Source organism: Crinia signifera, chromosome 1 (assembly GCF_055691185.1).
Source record: "Crinia signifera chromosome 1, ASM5569118v1, whole genome shotgun sequence".
NCBI lineage: Eukaryota > Metazoa > Chordata > Amphibia > Anura > Myobatrachidae > Crinia > Crinia signifera.
This window is the reverse complement of record NC_139217.1, coordinates 411538163-411553206: the sequence shown is the minus strand read 5'-3', so window position 1 is coordinate 411553206 and position 15044 is coordinate 411538163. Positions and strand designations below refer to the sequence as shown.

General features: G+C 41.0%; 1 protein-coding gene across 3 annotated transcripts in view; it reads right to left on the bottom strand.

The window, feature by feature from the left end:
- Positions 1-15044, bottom strand: part of ARB2A (ARB2 cotranscriptional regulator A) — a 546123-nt gene that overhangs the window by 214028 nt on the left and 317051 nt on the right. For all 3 annotated transcript variants that reach the window (XM_083151791.1, XM_083151789.1, XM_083151790.1), the window contains one exon: positions 11938-12057. In XM_083151791.1, the coding sequence (XP_083007917.1) occupies positions 11938-12057 (120 nt within the window). The remainder of the gene's footprint in view (positions 1-11937; positions 12058-15044) is intronic.

Genomic DNA, 15044 nt, shown 5'->3' with positions numbered 1-15044 from the left:
ACGCAGATATAGACATTACGAGCAACCCTGGGTGACCAATGGTAGACTGATAGGCATCTCTGTACAAATAACAGCGGTTGCGTCAATAGCATATTTTACCCGATCCACTGTGGGTGAAAACTCAGGGCTAGATGTATGAAGGAGTGATAAGGGAGAAGAAGTGAGCCAGAGGAGAAGTGGCCCATGGCAACCAATCAGCACTAAAGTAACATTTATATAATATGAAATTATACAGAGCAGCTGATTGGTTGCCATGGGCCACTTCTCCTCTGGCTCACTTCTCCTCCCTTATCACTGCTTCCTACATCTACTCCTCAGTCACTTATAGAACTGTGTCCACCTCTGAATCAAGTGTATAAAGTAGAAGTGAACTAATCTAATGTATTATTTCCCTATAGGTTGCAAGTTTGCGAGCCTGGCACGCTTACGGCTTTGTCTGTCTGTTAAAACTCGGTCTTGGTTTATTACCGCGTTTGTCCCTAACGATACTTGCTGGTGCGGTCCAGTAAGCTCTCCATGCAATGACATATTCTTAAGAAAGACTCATTATGGATGCTCCTCTAACTCTTCTTCCTAGACAAAAGGACTGGCTGCATTCAGATAGCAGCTTCTCTGACAACCGACACCTGACCTAAAAACAACATACTTATGGTCTTGGCATCCCACGTTGGCCTAGCAGTGTGTGAAAAGTGTTGTTAACGAGAAAATCAAGTATATAACAGAGAGAAGTCACACATGGGCAATTCTGGGGCCAGATACTCTGAAGGTGATTTTTGGCTTGGGAGCCCTGTTTAACAGTGTGTATAATAAACACATGTGTTCTACTCCTCTTACATTGTAACAAAAGGCATATTAAGTAAATATACTGCTCAGATTTTGGTTCACATGACAGATATGTGATGTGCCTGTGGTTACATTATATTCTTCCTCCCAAGCATGCACCTCCTGCAGTGTATGGCCTCTGTGGAAGCCAGCCCTCACTGAGACCATCTTGTCTCGCTGACAAAGATCCTTTTTTACTTCTTACTTACTGGCCACTTCCTGTGACGGGGAAAAAAACTTTAACTCAGCTTGTGATAATTTCACAGGCCCTGAGCAGCATGACCCGTGCAACCCTAAGGTCAGAAGCCAAGGCTTGTTCTGAAACATCTGTGTGGCTTATTATGAAAGAGGAACAAAAGTGGAAACATGTCCACCAGTGTGATGAGAGAGACCAGCGGAGATGTGGTGACACTTTGCTCATCTGTTGTGCCTGCCAGTCCTGCCCTTTAAATCTTTTAAGTGGTGGCTAGTTATTTGAGCTCATTGTTTTGGTTCACATGGGGTTAATGGACACAGGGGTTGAAGTGAATTGTCTGAGATTTCTCAGAAGCCAGGGTAAAACATAGCACACAGGTCAGATACATTATCCAAGGGAGATTTTATACATTAAATGCTGTAGTAAAATTATATAAATCTCATCACTGTACCATGACTGGTCACACTAAACCACAATGACTGCACACCACCCAGGACAACCATATATAGAATTATGACATCATTAACAATAGTGTTCTGTTCCCTGCTGCAACTGACTTTATTTACCATGTGCTTGTGCTAAATTGCCTTGTACTGTAATTGTTATTTTCTTGTTTTTCTCTCATCTATGTATTATCAGGTGCTGTGGAACCCTTGTGGAGCCATATAAATAACCAATAATCATAACAGGCACCATTTGTGTATACCACTCGGTGTTGTGTGTGGTCATGTATACACATGCCAGAGGAGTCATTGGGCAGTATTCAATGACAAATTACACTATGTGCAGCGAATCCTTTTTAGGATTCGCTGCACATTCGCAGGGTTCCAGAGGGCTGCAGCATTCGCTGCCAGCCATCCCTGTCACCCACCCTATTCAACGCCGCAGGGGCTCGCTGCCCCTGACGGTGAATTTTAACCGCCGCAGGGAGCCGGGGGACGGCGCAGGCAGGGAGATGTAAGCCTCCCTGCCTGCCCCAGAATTTGTGGGGGAGGAGGGCACCCTGGGACACGGTTAGGGAGCCACATGCATATGTAATGAGCGGGACCAGTGTGAAGTGAATATTTAATGAGCAGCTCCCGGCCCCCTGCTGACAAATGTGTAAAAAAAAAAAAAATATATATATATATATATATATATATATATATATATATATATATATATATATATATATATATATATATATATACAGGTTGAGTATCCCCTATCCGAAATACTCGGGACCACGAGTATTTTGGATAGGGGAATTTTACGGTTTTTGGAATATTTTTTTTTTTTAGCATACTTACCTGTCCCCTGATGGTGTCCGGTGGTCCTTCGGCCTCCACGCAGTCCCCGGGCGTCCACAGCAGGCCTCCGGCATCTTCTCCAGGCTCTCCAGCGGTCCCAGGAATGCATTGTGCGACGGTGCGTGCGCACCGTCGACGTCACCGGCGCGCGCACACACTCGCGCAATGCATTCCTGGGACCGCTGGAGAGCCTGGAGAAGATGCCGGAGGCCTGCTGTGGACGCCCGGGGACTTGGTAAGTATGAAAAGAGGGTTAGGGGGGTAAAAAAAAAAAAAAAAAATCCGAATTATTCCAAAAACCACGGTTTTTGGAATAATTCGGATACGGGATGCACGGATACGGGATACTCAACCTGTATATATATTCATGTGCTGCAAGCACATAAATAAAAATAGCATGCCCCTTCACAGAAAAAAAAATCAGATTTTTTTACACCAAAAAAAAAAAAAAAAAACCCTTTATTTTCAGTTCACCATAAAAAGATGTCGAATTGAATGAAGGCGAAAATCTTGGTGAAAGCAGTTCTCCATCCTAGCATTGAATACACTCTCGGCGAATCCCAGTGAAAACCCCATTGAAATACACCAGCGAATTGCAGCGAGCATAAAACGGAGAACTGGCCGGCATTCAATGTTCGCTTTAGGCGAACAGTGAACATTGAATAGGGTGAATCAGATTTTCAGTGAAAAAGATTCACCGTAGGGAGTGAAAACAGCCCGATTCGCCCCCCAAAAAACCTGGTGAATCAGGAGCATTGAATACTGCTCATTGAGTGTGCATTCTACCTTACTCGCCCTGCTCTGGAGGTGCCGCCACCGGAAAAAGGGATGTGCCCTAATATTATACTTCCCCAAACACTCCCAAATAATTGGGTGGCCCTCCGGACCGCCCCAAAAAGGTGGGAAAGTCGCACACCACTTATGGTACATATTGATCAGCAGCCTATTAAATTATTTTTGATAGCAAGGATATGAGCAATGTCTTGGTCAGACATAATTCACAATTCCATGCAAACAAGTGCCCTTGTTAGCTTTGGATACCCATAGGGACATATACATTGTAGGTTACCTTGCAATGGCAGAGAGGAAGGAGACAATGGGCTAGATGTACTAAGCTTCTAAAAGTGATTAAGTGAAGAGTGATAAACATCCAGCTTCTAGGTGTCATTTTTCAAACCCAGCCTGTAACATGGCAGTTAGGAGCTGATTGTCTGGTTAATTATTATTCTCCACTTTATCAGTTTTGAATCTGGTTGAATCTGGTTGAATCTGGCCCAATGTGTTGTTAATCTGGAGTATCTTTTGTGTTCTCTACAGCAAAAAAAAAAACTAGCAACTGTAAACCAAAGCCGAAAATCTCCTGATTTGTGGTGGCTCTTAAATTTGACCCCTGGCACTTCCAGCAAGTCAAACAGCGATACTTTGCTATTTTGATTAAGCAAATGAAATGATGATGAACAATATACATATTTTCATACTTCACCTGTAACTGAGGGGTAGATGTATGAAGCAGTGATACGGGAGGAGAAGTGATAAAGTGCCTGGTACTTCTCACCGGCCAATCAGCTCCTGACTGTTCAGTTACAGACTGGGTTTAAAAAGGGACAATTAGGAGCTGATTGGCCGGTGATAAAGTACCAGGCACTTTATCACCTCTCCTCCCTTATCACTGCTTCATACATCAACCCCAGATTCACAATCTCTACTGCTATTGCCATAAACAATCACTAATAAGCTTAAAAGGGTCACTTTCATGAATTCCAGCAATACGTGCAATAGCAACTGCTCAGTAAAAACATTAAGCAGCAGTAGCCTTCACTAACGTAACATCAATAGCACTGCAGTAAGCCATCAGTAATACGCAATCAGTAATAGTAATACTCAGTAACAAGCCAATAATAGCAGCAATTTCCCGTTGTAAGTCATCAGTAATAGTACAGTAGTAATGTCCAGTGATAGGCCATAGGTAATAGTACTGTTCAGTAACAAGCCATTCATATTAGTGATACCCAGAAAAAGTAATCAATAATAGCAATGTCCATAGTAAGCAAATATAATCACTAATTCATATTAGTGATAACCAGAAAAAAGTAATCAATAATAGCAATGTCCATAGTAAGCAAATAGAATCAGTAATACCCAGTACTAATAATAATTGTATTTATAAAGCGCTCTTTCTCCAATAGGACTCAAGGCGCAAAAGCCTATTAGTAATTGTATTGTCCAGTAATAAGCTACCAGTAGCAGTAATGTCAAGCAATAAGTGATCAGTTATTTATATTTACTACTTCTATTAAAAAAATGAAACAAATAACTTCTATGCCCCATATACACTGTTCGATTTGGTCTATTTTTCTATTCAATTTTGCTTATATAATGGTTTTCAGCCGCATTCGATCCCTATGCGTTGCCAGCGGCATCGAGATGGAATAGAGAAACAGACTGTGCAGGCAAGACTATATAGTCCAGGTCTGTACTATGTATTCCAAATCGAATGCATTTTGCTTGCCATTTGATTCAATCCCACTTCGATCCCGATTCAATTCCCATCGAATCGGGATTGAATCGCAAGCAAAATCGCACCATGTGAACACCCCTATAAAGTGCTATTGTTAGTAGATACAATAAATAAATTGCCCCCTTTACTGATGAGCAATAAAATGCTAGCACTAATATATACTAGTAATAATAGTAATAACCATTCAAACAAGTGAAGTCATAGCAATAACACAGTAGTGTTCACTCTAGGCACTGTTAGCAGGGTGCCCTGTGCTTTAAGCGGTGTCCTGTTAAAGTATTCTAGCCTGTGCCTCCCCCACCCCTAACTGGCGACTAGGAAACGTTGCGATAAACAATGCTAGCCGAATAAATAGATGCGGCATGCATATTCACAGTGAGACAGCTTGAGTGCAAGCGAGCGTCAGTAAGTGCTGCTGGATACCACCCCATGAGTGATAACAGGGTTGTGCCCCCCTCCCTGGCCAGCCATGCCCCTTACTTGCCTAGATGTGCAGTTTTTGGTGCCAACAACCACTGGTTGCCAATTAAAAACAAATGAAGGACTCCTGACATCGTGTGAAACAACATTGGATATTTAGAGAAGTGGGGGAAAAAAATTACCACCAGGGTGTCTTCAGTTTCTCCCTTACATTCACTAGGCATACTACAGTAGACTAGTAAAAGTCTTACTAAAAGTAAACTAGTAAAAGTGCGCTGGACCCTGGTTCTGTAAGTACGTTGGTGTAAAATTGAGGTGTGTGAGTAATGAAGTTGTACTTTTCTCTGTGTGTGTGTTTTTTTAACAATCTTTTACAGGTGAACTTCAAGTACCAGAAGGCCCATTAATGCCCCGCATGCTGGGACATGTGGTTCGCCAAGTCACAGCATGCAGGGGAGGCCTGCTGGCACTTGTAGCTCACCTGTATAAAGCAATGTTATGTATGACTGATTTAACCCTATCAGGCCGGCATCCAAAGCCCACGGACAGTGACAGCCCCGGGCTTCAGCCCTGGATGGGTGAAGCCTAGGGGGGGGGGGGGCCTTTATTGGGTGGATCCCCACTCCCCCAGGTACCCCATCCAAGGCTGACCATGGTGCTCATGGTATGGCCAGGGGACCTTATGTAAAAAAAATGTCCCCCGGCTGTGGCATGACACTGTATGTAGGCTGTTTCAAAATACGGGGGACCCTCAGATTTTTTGCAACAAGTTTTATTATTTTGCTTTCAAAATGTGACATTTGTAAGCTCTACTTTAAAAATCATGCGTTTGTCCTTTTTTGTTTTACAAAGTGAAGTTTGTGAGTAAGGAGCAGTAAAAATTATAATCGTGATAAAAGGAAAACAATACATTCTGAGATTAGAGACCAGAGCAGTTTTTTTTTCTTATGCTCCTCTGGTGGCTGGCAACACCTTTCAGCATTGTGATGACCCTTTAGCCTTTTGCCACATAACGCCAACACACAAATACATATATATACACACACACACACACAACATATAATATAACAATAATAATTGTGCACTGAAAATAGTGGAGCAGAGAGGGGGAGCAGGTACTTTTTACCCGGGTCCAGGTCTGATGGAAGGGCCAGGTCCCGTTCCCCCTCCCCCCACCCAGTGGGAGTAGAGAGGACAGGCTGCCACTGTAGCACAGCGTCTCTCCCCAGCTCAGAACAAGTTGCTCAGTGCCGTGTGCTGAGCGGAGGATAGAAGCACCTCTCGCCCTGAGCGGGTGTCCCACTAGCCAGTCGGCTGGTGGTGCCCCAGTTGTTGTTTTTTTATCATTTTATTTTTAACAGGGGTGTGGCCACACACCTCCCATTGGCCACGCCTTTATTTACCAGCACCCAGTGGCGCTGTTGGCGTCCCTGCTGACAAATGGTTGCAACATGCAACAATTGTGTCTGCGTCTTTAAACATTCAAGCAATCTAGGCCTCTAGCACATCCCGCATATTGTGGCAAGGATTATTAACAGCTGCTTCCAGTTCCCAAATGGCATTAATGTTTTTCTTCCACTCACTAGCTTTTTGCTGGTATTAAGAACGTTATCTCTTCCTTCTCCAAGAATTCCAGAGGGAATGGAACCATTAAATTACAAAACGTAATAAAAAAAAAATCCTTCTGTAATGCCCATGTAACAAATACGCTTTCTGCCCTTCCAAACACTAAAATGAGTTTTATCAAAAACAGCTTTATATCACTACTGTAAGTATGCTGTCAGCATAGCCAAGCAGCTCCCTGTTATGTATGTACAACATATGTATGTACAGAAATATATAAAATCCAGCTTTGCAAACCATAAGAAATCTCTTTATGCAAACACCACCATAAAACACTGTACATTAGACATAAATGGAAAATAAACAGTTCATTTCTGTTGATTCTGCTTATTGAACTAAAGATATTTTTCATTTAAACATTTCCCAGCATTCGGAATGTAGAGTTTTATACATGGCAGTTCTACAAATCTTCCTATGTTTTCAGACTGCCTGCTGGAGACAGGACTGCTTGCCAACATATGCACTGATCGGCCGTAATAAGCTGTCACAGTAGTTCTTGTGGCCAACAGAGGCCCTAGTCCATGCAGTCACCAATTGCATGTACATTGTATCATGCCTATATGATGAATAAATGTTTTACGAACAAAAGAAAAGTAAAAATTGATTATAAGAAAAAGGAGACAGGTTGAATATTTAGGGGGTATTCCATCCCGGGTTAAGACTGTTGATCTGTTCTGACAGCCGTGACCCTAGCCCGCTTCCGTTTTGCTCAACAGCATATAGCCAGGCAGGATTCAATGTCCCATGTGGCGATCGTAGGAAAGGGGGCGTGTCCGCGTAAACGGCAGTGGATTGTTATTGCAAAAAAGCTTTCAAAATCGGGCCCGTTCTGTCTGCCTCTTCAATGCTGTTGGGCAAGACAGCATTGAATAGGCGCCCGCCGCTATTTCCCTCTTCAGAAATAGCGGCGGGGATTGAATAACCCCCTTAATGTTACACTAGTAGTATGTTTGGGATACATGCTCTATGGCAAATGTTAAGTCTCCTTCTGCAGCTGGCAGGGGTACTGCAGTACGTTCAAAATAAAATAAATCAGAAAGCATTCAATATTTTCAAGCTCAATTTTTTTTTTTTTTTTAGCTGGTCATGCCACAATAGAAGTGGGTGACAGTATTGTAAAGGCCAACAATAAAGAACACCTGATGTACAACTTGTGTAGAGAATTTTCAAATTAATTTGGGTCAAGATCCATGTCATAAAGCCGAACACCAAATAATCATTTGTGAAACTACCTACTCAAACACATAAGTCATAATATTGGTAGCAAAATACAAATATTAGAGTACCATTTAGTTAAAAAAAAACATCTATGATTGATTCAGAGTCGTATGCAAATCCAATGGATTGATTACTACTCAGATGACAGATGGACTGCACATGCGTAGGACTTGTTCTGCACATATGCCGAACAGTTCCTGCATTGTTGCTTGTGGTTCTTTCGAGTCCGCTTTGAGGGTGGTTACGTGGATTGTTCTACAGAGTGAGAATGAGAGAGTGTCACGTCAAACCAAGTTTTGTAGGTGTACTAAGACCAGGGTCTGTGGACTTCCAACTTAAAATACCAGGGCCCGTGAGAAAGGTTCCGATGGTCATTCGGAGTACGTTTTAGGATTACTCAGATGGCTGCCACTGGTAGCGATGTTGATCCAATGTTGTTTCATCGGGTGCAGCACTGGCAGAAGGTGTGTTTTATCATCAGAACAAACCCTGATGTTTTATGATTGAATTGTAAGTAAAAAAAAAAAAAGATAAAAGTTACTTATCTCAATTTTATTTTATAGAAATTGCATCCAAGTTCCACGAACACCGTGTAAAGATTCTGTTAATTAATTTCCTTTAGAGATGGGAGTACACAGTTTATATATTAACAGATGAGATCATGCATTTAGCCCATAATCTCCAGAATAGCAGCAACTGGAGAGATCCTGTTCCCCAGGTTGACGTCCATTCAACAATGAAGCGGAAGCAAATCCCAAAATAAAAAGATCTAATTTATAAATATTTGTTTACAGTTTTGGAATAATGGAAGCCAAAATCACTCCAAGCCTTTTAGTAGCCCTCTGTCTGCTGATAACTATTGAACAACAATTAAATAACATAATACATAAGTTCTAAATAAGCACAAAAAGTTTTTCCGGAGAGAAACATGGTTGAAAAAGATAAGATGTTTGTTTTCCCCATAGTTTAAAAGAATAAAACTTGGTTCAGGTTAACGCTAATTGCTTAGTGGCACCAAACACTCCAGGAGACTTGCCTGTCCTCTTTGTTATCAGCTGGCCAATATCCTGATCACGGTTATTATTTTGGAGGATTTCATTTTTAGCAGTAATATGAATATTTTCAATGTTCCGTAACTGGCTATGCATATTATCATGCAAGACTTGCATGAAAGACCACAAAAAAATCGTTCCTTTTTTTTTTTTTAATGAGCCGCAACTAGTCTCATCTATGTATTGTAGAAGTGGCAAAATTAGGTTAATCTCTGCGATTTATAGGGTTTTACCAACTTTATTCTACACAGTTACTGGAATCTGGTAATGTAATCCGTGTTTTCGTCAGCTCCCTAGTTATGAGAGCTTGCTGATGCAGTATATAAAATAAGTAGAACGGTTTTAGGCAAATCTGACAGAGCCAGGCAAAGAAAAGAAAAAAAAAGGTTATATTACAGGTTGAATATCCCTTATCCAAAATGCTTGGGACCAGAAGCATTTTGGATAACTGATTATTCTGTATTATTTTTATATTTCAATGAGGGATCTTGCATTTGTGTTGTATAAAGACATCAAACACATGAAATACACACAAATATATTGTATTTGTGCAAGAAACAAGGCTTTGTGTACTATCTCAGGCACTGAATTTCAATGCCAAGCAATCATTTTATTGCACATATTTAGTGCCAGTTACATATCATGTCCCCAGTAGTGCCACCCAGTTACATAGGTCCCCAGTAGTCCCAAACACAGAAGTACCCAGTAGGTTTTTAGCAACAACAACAAAAAAGTACATTCTGGAAACTATGGTTTTTGAATCATTTGGATAAGGAAACCTGTACTAAATAACTGTTCCATTAGAATTGTTGAACTGGCCATAAAAGTAGCTTATATGGCAAGTTCATTTCTATTTTAAGCATCTAGCTAGCACTAAGAAAACAGTTTAGTTAGCTCCAAAACCTATAACATATTTCTTAGTTTATATTTGTTGAAGAATGCAAAATGAACATTTAAGGGGCATATTTAATTAGCGGTTTTATCCTGATTACAGGGGTTAACGCAGTTAAATGCAACTTTTTCTATTAATTTAGCCATCCATCCTTTCCACAGAGTATTTCATGATGCCTTTTCTAACAGCTACTGAGCAGGTGAAAACTTGAGGAAAATACTTTTTTTTAACAGTTTGAAGTCCAGACATTTTGTCAAGACTTCAAACTCCAGGGCGTCTCCCCTAATGACTAATTAGGCACGGAGATTTGGAAGAGGTGTATGGAAATTCTGTACTTATAAGACTGATATTTTTAAGTTTCCAAGTAGGAGGTTCTTTTTAAACAATTTAAAAAAAAAACTTAAAAATAACACAAATTTATTTAGGGAATTTAATTTGCTGATGAAAACAACAACAAAAAAAAACAATTTTTTCAAATTTTATTTAAAAAATCAGCCATTCTTCTTTGAACCCCAATTACTATACTTTTGGTTACTAATATGCTTTTTGTCCAATGATAATTAGATTTTTTTTTTTTAGGGGAACAAGCTGATTTCCCGACATCTCGCAAATACATAGAAAATTATAGCGCTAATTAAATTAGGCGTTTACGGGAAGCACGTAAGTAACATTACTGCACGATAATGAATTCAACCACAGTAAACATATTGAATATGCCCATAAGGCCACTGTGCAGCCCATCACACACACATCTGTCAAACAAATGTGCTAATTATGCTGAAAACACGTGTACCAACATATCACCCATAGAAGCCAATGACACGGAATAAACAGATCTCACTCATCCATACAGGATGGTCACGCTGGACAGTAAACAAGCACTTACGTTAATCAAAGTGGACAAACCCCACATCCACATACAGTAGGAAAATTACAAATGACATATGTCACATAAACATACGTTCTGTACACCAGTATGCCACAAGCACAGGGTTCATACAGACCTCAAAGGCACAAAAACTACACAACAAACACACACACACCAGCTGAATCATCACAATTTGAATTGTACATTATGAAGGATTACAGTAGAATACCCGTACAATAGTGTTTCCCAACCTCGGTCCTCAATGCTTACTAACAGGGCAGGTTTTATTGATATCTTTGAGCACAAATGGTTAAATGAAAATAACTTTGATAATAAGTCATCTGCGCTTCAGTATAGATTTCCTTACAACCTGGACTGTTAGCCTTGAGGGTCGTGGTTGGAAACCCCTGCACTACAAGTTCTCTGCACTGCTGAACAGTCCACCCTCTCTTCAAAGTGGGAACTTCATAGAAGAAAATCTTGTCAATTCAACTCCAACACATTAATGACCCTACAAATATTTTTTCTTGTTTTATTACTCAAACTGAACAGTAAATCTCTCTGCACATGTTTCATCAGCCCCACCTGCAGCGCAACCTGTTCTGCCTGTGTTTTTTTTTTTTTGCAAAACCTGAATCAGACCACTACTACAGAGAATATGCATAAATCTGAGAAGCATAGTAGTAATTTAATGAAATTAGGACGTTGGAGCAGGGATGGGGAACCTTTGGCCCTCATGCACTGCAACCGTTCTACTATTTGGCCATGCTAAATCTGTTGCAGGGTATGTTGGGATACATTGTTCAACAACAGCTGGAGGGCAAAAGGTTCCCCATCCCTGATATCTATTTTCAACCTATATCTACGGACAAGGGTCTTTACAGTTCTCTTCACATCTTTAAGACTTAGATCAGGAGGGTTTGTAGGAGATATAGAATTTCGGCATGGGAGTTAAAAGTATTTACATATATTTGCTTTATAATCAACAAGATTAATTCACATAAATTCAGATTTATAAAAATGTAAAGTAATGTCTTACCAGTTCCACAAAGGCAAGTCCCCCATAGCTGTGTGCAACAAAAAACACATTTTCCGACGCTGCTTTTGAAATGAAGTTGTCCCATACATACAATGCATGTTCTTCAGGGCTGCTGTTATCCTGCAAACAAATGAACACCATGGTAAGCGTACACGTCCAGTTTTAAACATAAACTAGTTTGTATATTGATGTTTTTTTCTTTTTAAAAAGTCTTTAGAACGATATCAAGTATGCAAGTGCGAGTTCATAACAACCAGCGAACATGTAAACACTGTAATGAGCCAATAAGTACAGAAATGGCAGTAAGAGGGTCTGCCATAGAACTCTATAAGCGCCAATTAGTAATTCCATATATGATCATTATAACAGGACAACTCCCAAGTATCAAAGGCCTATGGACTATTTTTATCTAACTATGGGCGTTTTAAGAGCAGAGGAGGCCTGTGTGCAGACTCCTCCGTCCAGGCCCTTCCCCTCTGCTGGCACTAGAGGCCTCAGACTCTAATGCGCAGATCTACAGAAAAATGGTGTAGCGACCATTTTCCACGTGACTTCTGCAGCAGGGGTAAATATAAAAAAAATGGCCTCATATACATGAGGGAAGGGTTTTCTACTTAATGTTATTATTTTTGGAGTATACCTTAAACATATAAACCTTGCAAATTCTAATGTCATCACTTTCTTTATTAGGTGAACCTTTATAGTATCAGTGACGCAAGGGCTGGTGAGGCACTGGCTAGTATCAGAGCCAGATAGCCAGATTTACTGTACATACCTCTGCAGGCACCACAGAAATGGGCAGCAATCACGGCCTTAAGCTGGAAAAACACTTGTGCATCTTCACCCCTTGGAGAAATTGTGTGCAAACCCCCCCCCTTGAGCCGCCCATGACCTTCCCGGGCATCAAGATCACATGCAATGTATGCAGTCCTTGGTACAATATATCGCCTGCCCAGCTTGAATGCGATCCAACAGATCACTAATGCAGCCAGTGGGACTTACAGGCTCCAATGGGTTGCACACAGGACCATGCATCGCATCAGGCCTGATGTCAATCACACTTTTCATGCAATTAATTGACGCAATTACATAAAAAGTGACCAAATTGTATGTGAAAAACCTGGTGCATGGGGACTTTTATAGGAGAACAGCACTGTTATGACATTACATTAGCACTGCCTCCACTGTGTACCACATGGTAATACATATAATGGGGGGTGACACATTGCAGTGGCCCAGGGTAATACATACAGTAGAATGGAATGACAGGAGGTAAAACATGGTAGAAGATAATGCATAACATTCTGGAGACTTAACTGCTCCTGAGGCCCATAGCCAGGGCACCCAAGAGGTATGTCGAGCCCGGCAAAATTTTGGGAGATGTGGCCTAATTATGGGAGGCGTGGCCACCTTCCAAAATTAGACCACATCCCCAACATGTTTGGGATGTGTGTGAAAACAAACATTCTAAAGTCGAGGGGGGAGTGTTATTGTCCCCCCTCCCTCAGCGGCAGCAGCACACACCCACAGCTGTAGGTGTGTGCTGCTGGTTCCCAGGAGGGATGGAGGGGGAAGGGGGGGGTCGGACCAGGGCCCCCACTGGGCCCCTCCAGCAAGCCCGTGAAATTTGCACCCGCTCCCCCCCTCTCGGCAGCCCTGCCCATAGCACAGCTTCTGGGCCTAGCCCTAACCCTCTCCCCTCCATGAAGCCTAATCCTAACCACCACCAGCATCCACCACCAGTATGTTGCTATACTGACAATGTCGACATTTTACGTGTTGACATTCTGAGAATGGTGACGCATTGCCTGTCAACATTTGAACAATATTGCCATAACTGTTGACATGATCATTGTCATCCCTTTAACTACATCCCCATTGATAATTATAATATTCTGATAATTGAAATAACAATGTTCCACAACAGAATATGCTGGCACTATGGGGGGTTATCAATCTCTAGCCACTACCCCCGATGGGGAAAATAGCATCGGGGCCCTATTCAATGCTGTCTTTCCTGACAGCATTGAACAGGGATCTCGGCAGAAAGGGCCTGACTTTAGAAGCAGTTGGGCCCGTTCTGCAGGGAACAGCCGTGGATTCTTGAGCTTCCGGCTGCAGCTCGACAATCCACGCCGTATCTCACGGCCACTTTTTGGCATTCGGCAGGCGGGACATTGAATCCCGCCTGCAGATTGACAGTCGAGCTGGCCGAGAACAGGACAGGGTCACAGCTGTCGGGCAAGCCTGTCAGTAATGACCTGGGATTGAATATCCCCTTATATATGCAAATACATAATGAATAAATAAAGGTGGACATTATCAGACAATTTAAAATATATTTTTTTTTTTAACATGTATAGATAAAAAAGTACAGTATGTAACTTGCCATTTAGAGACATACAGGGACCCTACAGGGAAGTTGGTGCTTTCATTTGGCTTACATGTGTAGATGTTAAGGTTCATTTTCCAATCTATCAGTTGCTGAAAGTAACTTTTTTTTTTGTTTTTTTTTACAAGTGATTGTTATGAGACAAATGGAAGGAGAATATATTTCAGCACCGTCATATGCAGTACAGTTTTATAAAGACCTAACCATCATTGAGATTATTTGGTCTTTTGGGAGAACAAAACAAAATTGGTTCTTGTATATATTACATATTTTAAATTAAATATCTGAAACATTCAGGCCAAAGAAAAATGGTGTTATTAAATACAATGTACAATATTTCTTAAATGTTTATTTTCCCTTTAAAGGCTGTAAAAAACGCTAGAAGTTATTATATTTTTGAAATTACTGTACATAGATTAGCAGTCAGAATATATTGTTATGTTCTGCCGCCGCTAAAGGACAACCATTTGAATTTACTAACGTAATATTATACTCATTAATTGTTAAATACCAAGTTAAAGTAATGCAAAAGACAAAGCCTTATCGACCGGTGCAGATTCTAACATCTAGGCACTCCAAGGTCTGCATTTATGATGGACTACCTGTGCTGATAACACATGGAATTATCTAAACAACATTTGCATATTTGTGTAATTATTTTCTAAGGTTAATTAGCTGCTGCAAAGCAGTTTGCCCTTTGAGACTGCTTGCCGTG